General features: G+C 44.2%; 1 protein-coding gene across 1 annotated transcript in view; it reads left to right on the forward strand.

Moving 5' to 3' along the window:
* The window catches only part of UHRF1BP1 (UHRF1 binding protein 1), a 47,273-nt gene that overhangs the window by 2,167 nt on the left and 28,737 nt on the right, over positions 1 to 16,369 (forward strand). The window contains exons 2-4 of the mRNA XM_029913341.1: positions 12,838 to 13,000; positions 14,292 to 14,330; positions 16,092 to 16,183. Of these exons, the coding sequence (XP_029769201.1) occupies positions 12,838 to 13,000; positions 14,292 to 14,330; positions 16,092 to 16,183 (294 nt within the window). The remainder of the gene's footprint in view (positions 1 to 12,837; positions 13,001 to 14,291; positions 14,331 to 16,091; positions 16,184 to 16,369) is intronic.

Below are 16,369 nucleotides of genomic sequence, written 5' to 3' on the forward strand. Positions count from 1 at the left end.
GGCTGGGTGTTGGGGGCGACTCGAGGTCAGGGCAGAGGGCTGGGGGGTGTGTGGAGATGCAGGGCAGAAGGCTGGGTGTTGGGGGGAGGTCAGGGCAGACGGCTGGGGGGTGTATGGAGGTGCAGGGCAGAAGGCTGGGTGTGGGGGGGTTCAGGGCAGAGGGCTGGGGTGTGTGTGCAGGTGCAGGGCAGAAGGCTGGGTGTTGGGGGCAACTCGAGGTCAGGGCAGAGGGCTGGGGGTGGGTGGGAGGTGCAGGGCAGAAGGCTGGGGTGCTCGGCTCGTGGGGGTGCTCCCTGCCCTGAGCGGCTCATGGCAGGGGGCTGGGAGGGATATGCCCTGTTCCACCCCCTTCCCCCAGGCCCGTCCCTACCTCTCTCTGCCTGCTCTACGGAGCTGTGTGCACACTGCCGCTCTTCCCCGTCCCCCTCGCAAGGGCCATCGCGGGCAGGAAGAGGGAGGAGGAGGGGCAGAGGGGCCGGAATGCACCAAGGTGTGGGAAGAAGCGGGGGAGGAGGGAAGCTTGGTTGCCACAGTACCAAGCTTCCCCCTTCCCCCGCTTCTTCCCCCAGCGTGGCGCTTTCCAGCCCCTCCGCCCCTCCTCCTCCTCCTCCTCCTCACCGGGCAGGCAGCGTGCCACTCAGAATCGGCTCGCGTGCCATGTTTGGCACGCGTGCCATAGGTTGCCGACCCCTGGTCTAGTGTAACCACAGAAATCATAAAAATATAGAACTTGAAGGGACCTTAATAGGTCATCTAGTCCAGTCCTCTGCACTGAGGCAGGACTAAGTATTATACTATCCCTGCCATGTGTTTGTCTAACCTATTCTTAAAAACTTCCAATAAAGGAAATTCCAATTTGTTCCAGTGCTTAACTATCTTACATTTAGGAAGTTTTTCCTAATGTCTAAACTAAATCTCCCTGTGATGGGATCCCTGGGGTGCAGCCTGGGACCATGGGACCACTGTGCCCCCTTAACTCTCCAGCCTGGGCTGTCTCTCTCAATGCTTTGCTAGTGACAAGCAGAAAACCCCTCCAGGTGCTGTGATTGCTCAGCACAACAGCATATGGAGCCCCACACCCAGCTAGATTGCATGAATGCTCCCAGAGCCAAATCCCCCCAGCTCCCAGCCTTGTACCTCAAGGATATACTGTCTTGCACTGCTCAAGACCCTTTCTTGAGCAATGCAAATTTATTAATTGGTTCACCACTTCATCAATGGAAAGTGGATATACACCAGCCTTTGTAAACCATTGATAACTACTCTCTGAGTATGTTTTTCCAACCAGTTGTGCACCCATCTTATAGTAGGCTTGTCTAGGCTATATTTCCCTATTTTGTTTGAGACGGTCATGTGATCCAGTAGCAAAAGCCTTCCTTATAGTCAAGATGTATCACATCTACTGCTTTTCCCCTTATCCACAGGGCTTGTTACCCTGTCAAAGAAGGATATTAGGTTGGTTTGACATGATTTGTTCTTGACAAATCCATGTGAACTGTTACTTATTACTATATGATTTCTAGGTGCTTACAAATTAATTGTTTGATTATTTGCTCCATTATCTTTCCAGGTACCAAAGTTAAGCTGACTGATCTATAATTGCCTGGGTTGTTCTTATTCCCCTTTTTATAGATAGGTACTATATTTGCCCTTTTCCAGTCCTCTGGGATCTCTCCTGTCCTCCATGAGTTGTCAGAGATAATCGCTAATGGCTCAGAGAAGACATCTAACTTGTCTAAGTAATTCTTATCTTATTCTTTTCCTATTTTAGCTTCAGATCCAACCCCACTGATTTTCATTATGTTAGTCGTCTGATCACTGCTAACTGAAACAAAAAAGGCATTTATCACTTTGGCCATTGCTGTGTTTTCTGTTCTTGTCTTTCCCTCCTCATTGAGTAATGGGCTAACCTGGTCTTTTGTCTTTATCTTGCTTCTAATGTATTTGTAAAATGTTTTATTGTTACTCTTTATGCCCCTAGCTAGTTTAACCTTGTTTTGTGCCTTGGCCTTTTTAATTTTGTCCCTACATACTTGTGCTGTTTTTTTTTTAATATTAATCTTTCATAATTTGACCTAGTTTCCACTTTTTGTATGACTCTCTTGAGTTTCAGGTCGTAAGATCTCCCGGTTAACCCAACGTGGTCTCTTACTACACTTCCTGTCTTTCCTATGCATTGGGATAGTTTGCTCTTGTGCTCTTAATAATGGTTCTTTGAAAAACTACCAACTCTCCTGAACTCTTTTTTTCTCTTACACTTTCTTCTCGTGGGATCTTAACTACCAATTCTCTGAGTTTGCTAAAAGTCTGCCTTCTTGAAATCCATTGTCTTTATTCTGCGGTTTTCCCTCCAACCATTCCTTAGAATCATGAACTCTCTCATTTCATGATCGTTTTCACCCAGGCTGCCTTCCACCTTCAAATTCTTAACCAGTTCCTCCCTATATGTCAAAGTCAAATCTAGAACAGCCTTTCCTCTAGTTGATTTCTCCACCTTCTGCAACAAAAAGTTGTCTCCTGGGCATTCCAAGAACTTGTTGGATAATCTGTGCCCTGCTGCATTATTTTTCCAGCAGATGTCTAGGTAGTTGAAGTCTCCCATCACCACCAAGTCCTGTGCTTTGGATAATTTTGTTAATTGTTTAAAAAAAACCCATATCTCTGGGTACTCTCTAAAACCAAGGCTCTGAAACCCAAACTTTCTTTTATTTCTGAGAGTAAAAGAGGGAGTGGAGTATCTCTCTAAGCGCAAAGTCACTTTGGAACTTATTAGACACTAACAGTCCTAGAGCCCTATTTCCCCCACTGGAGTTAATCATGGCAGAATCCTCTGACTGGAGACTGCATCATGAATCAGGGTAAAGATTCCCCATCCTTCCAGAACTGTAGGCAAGAAACCCAACTCCCGTCACACTATTGAATGGAGTATGGAGAAGAGGTGACACTTCCTGAAAGCATCTTATACATGTCCAAATTAAATGCTAAAAGTAACTTCCTTATCCTTGTGGAGTAGCATGCACTAAGCACAGGACTGGCAGCCAGGAGCTCCTGGGCCATTTACCTAGCACTGACACTCACTCCTTGTATGACCTTGTCACTTAACTTTTCTCTTTTTTCCTCATCTGTAAAATTGGGCTAATATTACTAGCCTGCCTGTCTGGGGTGCTGTGGATTAGTTAATGGTTTGTAAATGAATATCACTGTGGAAGTGATAAATATTATTAATAACTTGGTGCTTTTCATTTTCCAAAGAACTAATTGATCTGATACGAATTGGTTTCATTTAATTCTAAATAGATTGATTAATTAGGTTAATGTGATACTGACTACAGTAATGTAAGTATTAGCATTAGATATCTAATACTAATTAGCCGAATCTAATACTAATTAAGCATATTTCTCTTCCTTGTGCTCAGCCTGAAATCTCTAACTCTTGCATTGAGTGATCCCATGTGTTCTTAGTGGACAGATTGTTGCAATATTGTGCTGAAAGCCTGAGTTAGTAAAATGGTTTCTCTCCTCTGAATTGTGGTGTTAGTTCTTCCTCCTGTGTATTGTAGTGCCTTTCAAGTTACTGCTTTCCCCCTCTTCAAAGGAATTTTGGCCTCTGGCCCAGTTTTATTCCTTCCAAAACTAAGGTTAGTTCCCCACTCAGATGCTCTCCCAAATTCATTGTATTTATTATATCTGAAGCTTCTGCTGCTGTTTTCCTGGAAAGTTTGTCTGTGTTTTACAATTATTGATGTTTTCCTCTACCAGCGATGAACCTTCTTGCCGAGTGTGATTCTTGGCTCTAGAGATAATGAGACTTAATATGAGGGAAATGTCCTATGCGTGAGAGATGTGATCGTGAAATAGTCTCCCCAGAGAAGTATGGCAATCCCATTGTGTGGCACAAAGCATGACTAGACAAGACACTGGGGAATATGCTATGTAGGGTATAATCCCGCACTGTCCAGGGGATGACTGGTTATGATTAAATTGATTTCCTCCATTTCTAACTTCTACTATTCTCTATTTTGTCTGCTGATATAAGTGTTTAAATACTGTGTTTGTGTTTCAAATTAAGGAAGGAACTCTCGGTCCCTTCCCATAAGCTCACCACTGTTAACAGAAGAGCCTTTTCTTCTGCATCTCCTAACATCAAAAGCAGCTTCCCTTCAGCTCTGTCTCTCCATCTCTTTTCAGATCTCAGCTGAAAATTTACCCTGTTCCTTCTGTTATTCACACTTCAATATCTTCTCCATCTGCTACTCTGTAACAGTAGTAAGTGTTGTGGGTAATAATTAAATACATCTGCCAATATATTATCTGATCCTGTAGCTATCTAAATTAAAATCAGGGGCATCTGTCATACAGTGTATAACTAATCACTGCCTCACATTTATCCATAGTTACAAAACTATTAATAGAAATAGATATATTTAGATGCTTGTTACATATAATAGTTACAGAATAGCAGTGGGAGACGAAATTGAGATGAGAGGAGACTAGAGAGATAGCAAGTGTATTTTCAGATGGCAGGACCTGCAAAGGAGAATGCTCTTGCACCAGCAGTGTCAAGATAATGGGAAGGGACCAAGAGCTGATGAGCAGAAGGAGATCAGAATTATGCTTTAAGACATCCCGTTCTGATACTTTTTAATCTAATCCTTCCTACCTGCAGGGGAAATACTTGCTCAGTTGTAGACAGTGCTGCACCTGCCGGACAGTTACAAATGAGGATATTGATTTCTACATGTGTTAATGCTATAGACTGGCTTCAGGCCAGCAATCAACTTTGGCTAAACTTTCTCTTGCAATAAGTAGGTTTCTGACTAGATGTATAAGGAGATGATTTGGATACTAGCTCTCTGAGTAATGAAATCCCCACTTTTGATATCCTTTTAAAGTTAACGATGGAAGAGCGAGGTTGATGCTTCTGTTTTTTTCCCTGCCAAAAAACAGACAAAAGACTCTCTAAAGCAAATGAAAGCTAAAACATCAGGAGTTCAGAAACCACCCAAGAAATCTTTTCCCCAAAGAACTGTGCTCTTACAGCCCAAATCCAAGTAAACCACTGTGGCTTAAACAGGATTTTAAACCATATAGGCAGTGTTTTATCTGTTATCTTATCCTGCTAGTTTATCTTTAAAAACAGCTGCTCCCACTGGCCTCTTTCCTCCTTCACTTCAGGGCTTGGCATTGGGGCGTGGGAAAATCATACCTAGAATATGGCATCCAGTTCTGGGCACATGACTACCAAAAACATGCTGCTGATTCCGAGACAATTCAGAAAACAGGGAGGTTTAAATGCTAAGGAAGGAGAGAGATTATTTAGGGTGGTCTGTGGGAGTATAATTAGGAGCAATGGGATGAGAGAGAGAAAATTTGCTAACAGTGGCATCTGTTCATTCTCACAAAGGCTTGTTGGAAGCCCCAGTACTTGAATTGGTTAAAGCCGGATTAGACAAAGCACTGGAAAATAGATTGTAGGGAACAGTTCTACATAGGTCACTGGGGCATGGACAAGACTGGACATCCATCTCTAGCTACTATGATCCTATGTCTCCTGTTTCCTGTTGCTATGGCTAAGAAGACAATCAAAGTCTTTAGCCATTTGAAAGTTTTCTGTGGATACTGGGGACTGTGGTAGTGAGTTTTAGCCCGTACCCCGTGTGACTTTGCACTCCATATGATTTTATGAAAATATGCTAATGAGTGTGAATATAATGTAATTGGAATATGCTTCATGCAAAATGTCTCTTGTAAGGTATCATTACAAAGCTTATAATCTACTGAGTGTGGTCATCCTAATTTGCATAAATGTATCATTCTTGTATCTGAAACTAGAAATATGAAATACAACTCTGAAGTCCTATTGTAATTATGCTAAGTGTGGGCCATTAATGGTGGCTTGGAATCTTGATGGCTCCCATTAACCAGGACAACTGACTGTAGATGGCTCTGTTTACTTGCAAGCCTTCCTGTGAGTCAGGTCAGGAAGAATGAAGGCTTGGGGTCTCACAGAACATGTGACCATGTCACCTGTTACTGTAATCCATCTTAAACCTGGGGCTTTTCCATTTAGGAGGGGTGGGGACCCAAAAAGACAAAAGATTCCTGCCTTGTGCCAAAGCTATATAAGGGGGTAGAACAGAACAAAGGGGGCTGCAGTCATGAGAAATCCCCTAGCTACCACCTGAGCTGGAACAAGGACTGTACCCAGGGAAAGGATTTGGCTCAGACTAGAAAGGAGTCTAGTCTGTGAAAGAAGCTTATTGGAATATCTCTGAGGGTGAGATTTTATCTGTAATCAGTTTCTTAATGTATTAGGCTTAGACTTGCGTGTTTTATTTTATTTTGCTTGGTACCTTACTTTGTTCTGTCTGTTATTACTTGGAACCACTTAAATCCTACTTCTTATATTTAATAAAATAACTTTTTACTTATTAATTAACCCAGAGCAAGTAATTAATTCCTGGGGGAGCAAACAGCTGTGCATATCTCTCTATCAGTGTTATAGAGGGTGGACAATTTGAGTTTACCCTGTATAAGCTTTATACAGAGTAAAACAGATTTATTTGGAGTTTGGACCCCATTGGGAACTGGGTATCTGGGTGCTGGAGACAAGTACACTTCTTAAGCTGTTTTCAGTTAAGCCTGCAGCTTTTGGGGGATGTGATTCAGACCTGGGTCTGTTTGCAGCAAGCTAGCGCGTCTGGCTCAACAAGACAGGGTACTGAAGTCACAAGCTGCCAGGGAAAACGGGCTCAGAGCATCAGGTGGCAGTCCCAAGGGGGTCTCTGTGACCCAAACCGTCACACCCCGCAAATCAAATTTGGACTTGTCTTGACTAGGTGATGTTTGAGAGGATGAAATGGTATCGGTCACTGAGAGAGAGAGAGTCAGTATGTGTGTATGAGTTGCTCTTGCTGATCTTGTTCCTGGCAGGCCCAAGAAGAGTGTTGTTCTTTGAATGTACTGGCTAATACTGCATGTCCTCTATTAAAGAGCTTTGGAAACAGAGAAATGGAAATAGTCCATGCAGTCAATTTTCTTAACAGCCACAAACTATTTCCATTCACTTTTATCCAAGCCAGCAATGCATGCTGCCAAAAATCGTACTGCCATTCAGCATGAATGGAGAGAGTCTGCCAGCAAACTTTGTTTAAAATCCTATCCACAGTCATTGGACCTTTCTTCCGCTGAGATTGATCAAAGCATTTCCTTTGAAGCTGCTGGGAAGATTAGGCATCTTTCTGAATTCCCTGCGGCTGTACTGCCATACACCACCCCGGTTATGACATTTTGAATTTGAAAATTATTTCATCTGAGGATCTCAAAGCCCTTTGCAAAGAATTACTTTATCCTTGAGACAGCCCTGTGAGGTAGGTATAGTAACTTCGTTTTACAGATGAGCAAACCGATGCATAGAGAAGTGATTTGCCCAGTGCTGGTGCTGGTAATAGAACCCAGGAGTTCTGACTGGAAATCCCCTGCTCCTCTAGACTGCGCAGTTATATTTTTGTTTGTTACTGTAACATAATCTTATGCTACCTCTTAAGCAGTCTGAGATCTTTCCCTCCAAAGACAGGCACAATATTTGGAACAGTGTTTTTTAATTGCTGCATGGGGAATCCTCAGGTGTTCTCAGCTGCAGCAATCTGAAGACTGACTGCCCCACTCTGCTTTCCACCCACATTGATGTAATAGTTCTCACTTACTGCTTGAACACTTGACAGGTTTATTGTGCATTGTGAACCATGGAGCTGGCCACGGTGTATGGGGATATTGCAGGCTCTCCAGTCCTTCTAGTGCTAGGTAAAGTGCTATCTCCAGCTAATAAAGTTGTAGGGATCAGCTTGTTGGGGGATACTTGCTACGTTCTCCGATTGGCCTGCTCCGGCCCTTAGAAACCAGTGTGAGGGCACTTGGTCTCATTGGGTACATCTACATGGCAAACAGAAACCCATGGCAGTGAGTCTCAGAGCCCAGGCCTACAGACTTAAGCTCATGCTACTGCCCTTAAAATAGCTGTGTAGACATTGCGGTTTGGGCTGTGAAACCCTCCCTAAGCTTCAGAGCCCGAGCTCCAGTCCAAACTCGAATATCTACACAGCTGTATTTAATGCCTTAGCATGAGCCCCATGAGCCCATGTCTGTTGCAGTGGATTTGGTGCCATGGGTTTCTGCTTGCCATGTTAGACATACCCAGTGAGCTGAGGGTGCCTTAGATCTGCTTCAAAACTCCACTTTCTTTACATGGCAGTATGAGGTTTGGCTAAAGACATCATACTGACCTATCCTCTGTTCATGTAACTGTTTACGTTGCTCCCTTGTTCCTAAATCTTCCCCAAGCCCCCTTCCACAGGCACTGTAAATGAAAGTTTCATATTCATTTTGGCTGCTAACAGGGACTGTTTCGTAGAATCTTGCAACATTGGCTCTGGTCATCTTCATATCAGTTCAGCAGGACTCCTTGTGGCCCCTACACTTGTCTTTAAAAACCTGCTTTGTATTCATCTGGCTTTATTTAATATCTCTCTACATCAGTGAGTCAGTTTGAAGATTTCAGCTCTGCCTCTGGCTGAGATGCTGATGATTGTCCAATAAATTTATTCTGTCTCTGCAATATTCTGATACAACCAACACTGCTGCATTATTGTACCGGTTGAGAGCAGCATGTCTCAACAGAGGAAGTATGCTAAGGACTAGAAGTCAGGAGAACTGGTTTTCTGTTCCTTGCACCTCCCTGGGCCGCCTCCTCCCCATCTATAGAATTAGTCTATTTGACTTGGACTTACAATGTCAACTTAAAAAAAGAACAGGAGTACTTGTGGCACCTTAGAGACTAACAAATTTATTAGAGCATAAGCTTTCGTGGGCTACAACCCCAACTTAATGTCTGCAAAGTGCTCTTGGCATCCTACTGCTCAGCGTGTGTTATACATTGTTCTCTCTGCCCACTCACAGAGGATATGACTCTGCTGCGGCTCTCAGTTAGAGGACTTGATCTGTTAGCTCAAGCCATAGAGGCTCATGCTTTATCTCTGGAGATCCCAGGCTCAGTCCCCAATGAGGAACTAGATGATAGGCGTCATGCTTTGAGATCTTTAGTTCTCTTCGCTTACAGATATGTAAGATATCATTGTTTATGCTCCTCCAATGAACCTGTCACCTGTAGAATGTCACACATGCTGGAATATGTAATTTTACACACACCAGATTTTGCCATATAGTAATTGAGAACTGTGTTGATTTTAGCTGCCTTCTCATGTGTGTTTTATATTAGGGTTGCCTCTGGCTTAATGAGGAAATATTTGTCTAAAGTAAAGAGGATGGCCTCTCTGTGTGAGCCTGAGACAGTGACAGGTGTGTTATGCTGTCATGTGATGGGAGACAAACAGTTTGATATACTAGCTTGTTAGTTCTGGAAAGGAGAAAACTTACGTGGCAGGTTAAAGTCCGTAGAGGTATCATACTGCAGTCCTCCCCTGCAGAAATCATTACTGCAGAGAATGGTGTGGAAACACAAGCAGCAGGCAAGCTCACAACTGCTCAAGTCCCAGTCTCTCCTACGAGGAGGAGAGTGTTTTGGCTGCAGTGAAATGCATAACTGCTTCTCTCCTCGCTTCAGATTCTGCCCTGGCACAATGTTCACTTGGATAAATACATTGTTCTGGAGGAAATTCTGGATTGGCTGATAAGCAACTAATCCCAGCCAGTTTCCCAGTTCAACTCGCGCTCTTGTGGTGAGGTTGATGAAACCAGCACCATAGCCCCTCTTCCTCCCACCTTCGTTATCCCCCCAGCTGCTGGCCCAGTTGCTCAGGACTGTCTTTGTGCCTTGCACAATGGGGCAGCACATGTGGCCAGGCCAGTGCATGGAAAGGGGAGTGAGAGAACTGCAGCGTGTGACTAACGTGTGAATCTAATCCTGCTCTAGCTGACAATGGAGCCTCTTTTCCACCACTTGCTGGGCCGCTGTGCAGAATTAGAATTAGCATGGAGGAATGTGCGAAATGGCTCTGGCTTGAGCAGTGAGTAAATCATCTGGCAGAAACACTCCATTCTTTCTGAATCCCATGGCATTGTGGTGCTATGCAAGCTGCAGCCCTTCACTGGCTTCCCTTTAGTGCAGAGGAGGAAACCATGTAGTCAGACATCCCAGTGAGATACTGGCAAGGCAAATACAACTTCTCTGGTCATGATCCAGTCTACGGTAGGCTGCTGGCCTGTCTCCCAAGCCCAGGAAGGACTGATGCCATGCCCAAATTCTAGTTCTAGCCCTTCTTTCAGGGCAGTTTATTATTCAAACCCAAAACTCATAAGTTAATACAAAACCAAGCTATTTCCTTGACCAATACAGGCTGTAGGGGCCCACAGGCCATTCCCCTTACATCTCTCCCCTGCCACAAGAGCTGCCCTACTTCCTCCAGCCTTCTCTTCAACTGAGCTCTTTCAGTCCTTCATAGGAACCACCTAACCCCTCCCCAGCTGCGTCTGATAATCCCCTTTGCCAGGGCCAAACACCTCTTCAACAGGCTCTGCCTCCAAACAGGGCTGGCTGGCTGCATATTGAGGGACCTGGTTACAACATGGTCAAATCCTAACGTTCTCTTGTGGCATAGATGGGATTGCACCATATTCCTGAAACGCACCACAGCTTTGGACTTTGCAGGGCTGACCTACGACTCAGTAACACAATTAAAACATGGTTCAGTCTCATCTACGCTGTGAGATTGAACCGTGTTTTATTTGTGTCAAGGGATAGCCATGCCTTTCAATATAGTACTGTGGTTGTTGCAGCGTAGATGGAACTTGGGGACTGGCTGGACCAAAGCCATGGGAAACTTTAAGCTGCTTTCTGTTGACTTTATTCACAAACTTACTATCTGAATGAAAAATCTTGCAACCTTGTGAAGGAGCAGAGTCACCTAAATTCTCTCACTAACTCAGGAATTTATGTAAATTTCCATTTCTGTTATCAAACTTCTGAATTCGCCTCCCCCATCCCTGAGCTACTCCTGGTGGGTCAGAGGAAGCAGATTCCTCCAAGTGCAAGTGCCTGGCGTCGGGAACGAAGCTTTTCTGAACCCTTCCAGCGGGTGGCAGGAAAGGTGTATTTCATTCATGAGGAAGAACCGTTCCAAGATTTCTAACACAGCTGAATCCAGCATGGCGGCTTTTTGTTTTCTTCCCTGTTTATGCACCAATATGTACCTGCCAAGTATCCCAGTTTTTGGCAGGGCCATCCCAATTGGGAAGAAGAAAAATCCTGCATCCTGCTGCAATTTGTGCTCATTCTGCTGATGCAGGGCTCTTTGCAGATCACCATTACCTTCCTCCTAGATTGCCCTCATCTTTGCTTGCCCTAACTCTCCTGAGTACTCTTCCAAAAGGATCCTTGGTATTTCCAGTTCAGCTGGGTGCTTTCAGATTTGCCCCAGAATCCTTTGCACCTCTCTTTTGTGGCCTTAATCAAATTGTTCTCATCCATCAAACGTGTGGCACATCTGGAATTTGAAGACACCAGGGTGCATACAGCAGATTTGGAAACAGCAAAGCCTCTTGGGACGGGAAATTGAGACAGGAGAGATCAGCAGCTGATGGTAGCTAGAAGAAAAGCAGGGCGTGGCAGACTTGGTCAGTGAGAAGCAGGGTGAAGGATTATGTTATGTGCAGGCACACTGATGTTTCACTGACCACGTATAACCCTGTTTCTTAGCTTGGGAGACTGGTGAGCATGAATCAACTTCACTAATGAGGGACAGGAATGGGTTTGGCTGTGAGACTAGTATTTAAAGAGATGGATAAAATAATTTATTTAAAATCCTTTACTTCCCCGTGACAGTAATATGAGCGATCAATAAAACAGATCTAATCTCTCTCCACCATTGATACTATAACTTTCTTAATATTGTTTTTGCATGCTTCTTATCTTGGGGAGTGAAACTATTGTCCAGTTGCATTTGTTTCTAGTCAATTTCATTTTCTTTGTGCCCTAATGCAGTTACATTAATTTCTGGTTTTCCAGTGCACTCTCCTGATTTGATTTAAAACATTTAAAATGCCAAATTATATGGGCCTTAAAGACACCTGCCAAGCTTCTTTGCTGAGCTGTCACGATACCCAGGGTTTAACTGTCAGCTAGCTATGACACCAAAATACTTGTCATAGCTTATATGGAGGATGCCTAGGGTGAAGACACTTTTTGGGGTGGCTTTAACTCTGCCCTCTTCCATATAATCAAAATATCTGAAAGGCAAGAAATTCCAAATTACACCTAACAACCTTGCCTTCCCACCTATATTTTAAACTGTAATTTTCTATTTTTTTCCCCTTTAGTTTTGGCTATGTTCTTGCAACCTCATTTCGAGCTTAATGAAGATTTTTTCTGTGGGGCGGGATGTCTGATCATTTTGTGACCTCCCTCCCTCTTACGCTTTATTATTTAAAAAAAGTAAATATTGGACCAAAACTGCTTCTCTCTCTCGCTCTCTCTTAGGTATTTATAGTGGGCCAATCTCCATAGTACTTAGGTGACGAATGCACTTATAACTCTTTAGGGAACTGACCCAGTTGCCATTGAAGTCAATGGGAGTTGGTTCGGGAATCGGGGCCTAACTGGACACTGCAAAACTGGCAGGGCAGCTCACACAATGCACTATAGAAATGCAATCGTCTGCCCAGTGTGTGGTGTTATGATGTCCCTATTCTCTCTCGTCCCCTGAGTGTGCGAGGTTCTTTGCAAACAATAGGGAGGTGTTTACCCTCAAAATAACCCTCCTCTACGGAGAGACAGACACATTGGAAGTTGTTGTCATATTGCCTCTTAACTCTTCTTCTCCACAGGTTTACTAAGAATCTCTCTCCGGACAAAATCAACCTGAGCACACTGAAAGGTCAGGGGCAGCTGACCAACCTGGAACTGGATGAAGAGGTGCTGCAGAATGTGTTGGAGCTGCCCACCTGGCTAGCGATCACCCGTGTCTACTGTAACAAGGCTTCCATCAAGGTGAGTTGAGATACCGTGCTAATGGTGTCCTCCAAACACAATGCAGCCCACTTAATGTCAGTCTGCATTTGATGTTATCTGGGGCTTTTGATAAAGGATGTCAGCTTTCTCAACTGGAAATGAAATTGTGGTAGCCGAGGCATATCCTGCCCCTTCCTTCTGCCCCTTCCTCCTGCCCCTGACTTATTCTTTAATGCTGAAAGAGTGAAACAGCCATCCCAGGTTGCCCTGACTGTTCACACAAATCTCCAAACTAGATTGAAACAGGAATTTAAAGTGTAAATAAACGCAGATTGAAATTCTTTGAAAACCTGCTTATGCCATGAGTTTCTGTGCAGTGAACTGTTATTTAAAGGTCACATTTTCAGCAATGGAGACTTCAGAAATAATGTGCCAATTGGGTAAAAGCATGTGAAAAACGACTTGCTAGGCCCTCTGCACCCACAATTACTCGGCTTGCTAGTATAATCGCAGTAATTGCACATGCAGTCACAGCTGCACTTGTGCACAGAGAATGGGCCTCTTCATCTTGAAAATCTTGTTCCAAGTGCTTTTTGGGTCAGGAAATGGATTTTTTCAGTTGATATTAAATGAGAAGTTTTGTTTTAACCTCAGCTGATGTTAGACACAGTTACACTAAATTATTGGAAAAGCATTTAGCATATGGAAAAGACTTTCTGTTAAAGTGTGGGTCTGCTCTGCCAAATGACAGTAAAAATGGCCTCCTTTTACTCATCTCAGCTGCTCCCTGTATGTATTCAGAGTTGGATCTGCTCAGTTTAGTAACAAGCATTAGTTCTTGCTCCTCCTAGAACTGCAGAGCAAACACAGGTCAGTGGGGGTAAAATGGATTGTATTCAGGTTTGAGCATAATCTACAGAACTGTAAACTAAATTCCAGTTACAGCGTGAATTAATTGATTGCAAACCTATTAAAGACAACAGAGTTGCTCATGCATAAGTGAAATCTGAATTTGGGCTGCAGAACATATATTACTGGTAATGATGCATGAGAAGGAAAAGACTCAGCCTGAAATACAAAAGCCAAACTGGGCTTACACAGCAGGTCGTTTGAACATCTTTTCAGTTGTCTGTGGGAGCCCATTTGATCTGGAGTCAGTGAGACACAGTGAACCTGTATTGTCACAGTGCTGTTTTTATGTGATCAACTCTGAGAGCACAGCAGGACTTTAAGTGAGTTGATCTCAGGGGGGCTCGACTGTGTCTCCCTGAAATCGTTCAAACCTATGCATACTGAGGCACCTTCTGCAACTCGAGCTCTGTCTCTACAGATCCAGTGGACGAAACTGAAGACGCACCCGATTTGTCTGGTAATATTTTGTTTTAGTCTTCTTCCTTCTTTGTAATAAATCTTAGCTAAGGGATTGTTCCTGCAAAGGGACAATTGGTTCTTACTGTTAGAGGTGTTGAAGCTTTTGTGACATAACATCTCAACTGCTGATCAAATCCAGCCCATTGCACAGAGGCTTCTCTAAGGTCAGGTGAGATGTGAATGTTTTTTTTTAACACCCAGGTCTCATAGAAGTGTCTTTGTCTCTAAGAGTATGTCTACACTGCAAAAAATCACCACAGCAGCAAGTCTCAGAGCCCGGACCAATTAACTTGGGCTCCCGCTACGGGGCTAAAAATAGCAGTGTATCGACATTTCTGCTTGGACTGGAGCCTGGCTTTGAAACCCAGTGAGGGGGTCTGGAGCCCACACTCTGAGACCTACCCCTTTCATTGGATTTCATAGCCCAGCTCCAGGGAGGGAATGTCTACAGTGGTATTTTTAATGCCGTAGCATGAGCCCCATGAGCCTGACTCCGTTGACCCAGGCTCTGAGACTGGCTGCCATGGGGTTTACGGTTGTTGGATTTTTTTGCATTGTAGACGTACCCTGAGGCCTTTTCTGAGGTTGATGTGCTGTCCTATGGTCAACTGTTGGATAGCCCTAGGGAAGAGTACAAATTCTTGGGATATGGTGAAAATTGCCCAGATGACATTTCCACTGGTCCCAGGGTGCTAAACTTGCTCTCAAGTGTATAATAAGAGTGTTCTGTACAAGTAGATGTGAAATCAGTGATAGATTTTTCTCAGTGGATCTCAAAGTACTTTGGGGACTGTGTGTACATTAGCACTGAAATGCAACAACCTCTGAGACCTGGTCTACACTACGAAGTTAGGTCGATTTGTGTTGACCTATTTGTGCGTGTGTCTATGCTCAAATTTGTCTCCAGCTGATATAAGCACCAGTTAGTCACACAGTCAAATCACCTCCCCGAAAGGTATAGAGCCATGATTCACCTACTGAGGTCAATGTGCGAGCATAGATATTGTATGACCTGTATCAACCCTCACGGTCCTCCAGCAGCTGTCCCACAATGCTCCATTCTCTACAACAGTGACTGCTCTGGTCACAACTTTAAACTCCACTCTCAGAGACTGGAAGCCAGACCCCACCTTGAAAACCCCCCAGGGGTTTTTTAAATGCTTTTTTCTGATCTCCCAACTTGATGGTGAACTAGCAGTTCACCCTCATTGTGTGCAGTTGCCCAGCCGCCTGTGCCAAGCTCCACACACTAGACATGCTCCTGCCTGGAGTAGACAGGAAGTATTGGGTCTCTGGGGCCTGTGGGAAGAAGAGGCTGCACAAACACAGCTACAGACCAGCTGTAGAAATGTGGACATCTGTGAGCAGATTGCATAGGGGCTGCAGGCAAAGGGGTATGACAGGGATCAGCAGCAGTGCTGCATGAGAGTGGAGGCCACCTGCCAGGCGCAAACTTGAAATGGGGAGAAAGATAGATACTTTAGTCAAGGATGCTTGGCCAACCCCCTTACTTTTATGAAAAGCACCCTGTGAGATTTTCAATGTCCATGCAGAGCAGATGGGACCTTGGTTTTTAAGGTCTCATTTGAAATACCCATCCACACACAGTGAATTCCCTGAGAATGATGGAAGGTGGAGTCCACCTTGTTGGTATTTGACCCAGCAGTTCCAGTGACCCCCTATGTATTTCAAACCTAGGGCCATAATGCTCATCCTGAGTCTTAATGTCATGCTTACTTCTTCCTTGCTGTGTTTGCAGTACCTGGATAAGGTGGAGGTGGAGATGCGAACCTGTGAAGAGCCTCGGCCACCCAATGGACAGTCTCCCATTGCTCTCGCTGCAGGTCAAAGGTTGGCATCCCCTAACTCTACAGTTAGTTTTTTGACATTGTATTATCTGTGTTGGGCAGGCACCCCTGATTGTCCATTCTGAACAGTGAAGGAGCCTTGCAATAAAAAAGAGGAATTGTTTTCTCCCAGCCTTTTCAACTGTGAGATGGGGATAGGGTTTGGCAGAAGTTTGTACAGCTGGCCAGG

This window comes from Terrapene carolina, unplaced genomic scaffold, assembly GCF_002925995.2.
Source record: "Terrapene carolina triunguis isolate 2854851 unplaced genomic scaffold, T_m_triunguis-2.0 Scaffold604, whole genome shotgun sequence".
Classification (NCBI taxonomy): domain Eukaryota; kingdom Metazoa; phylum Chordata; order Testudines; family Emydidae; genus Terrapene; species Terrapene triunguis.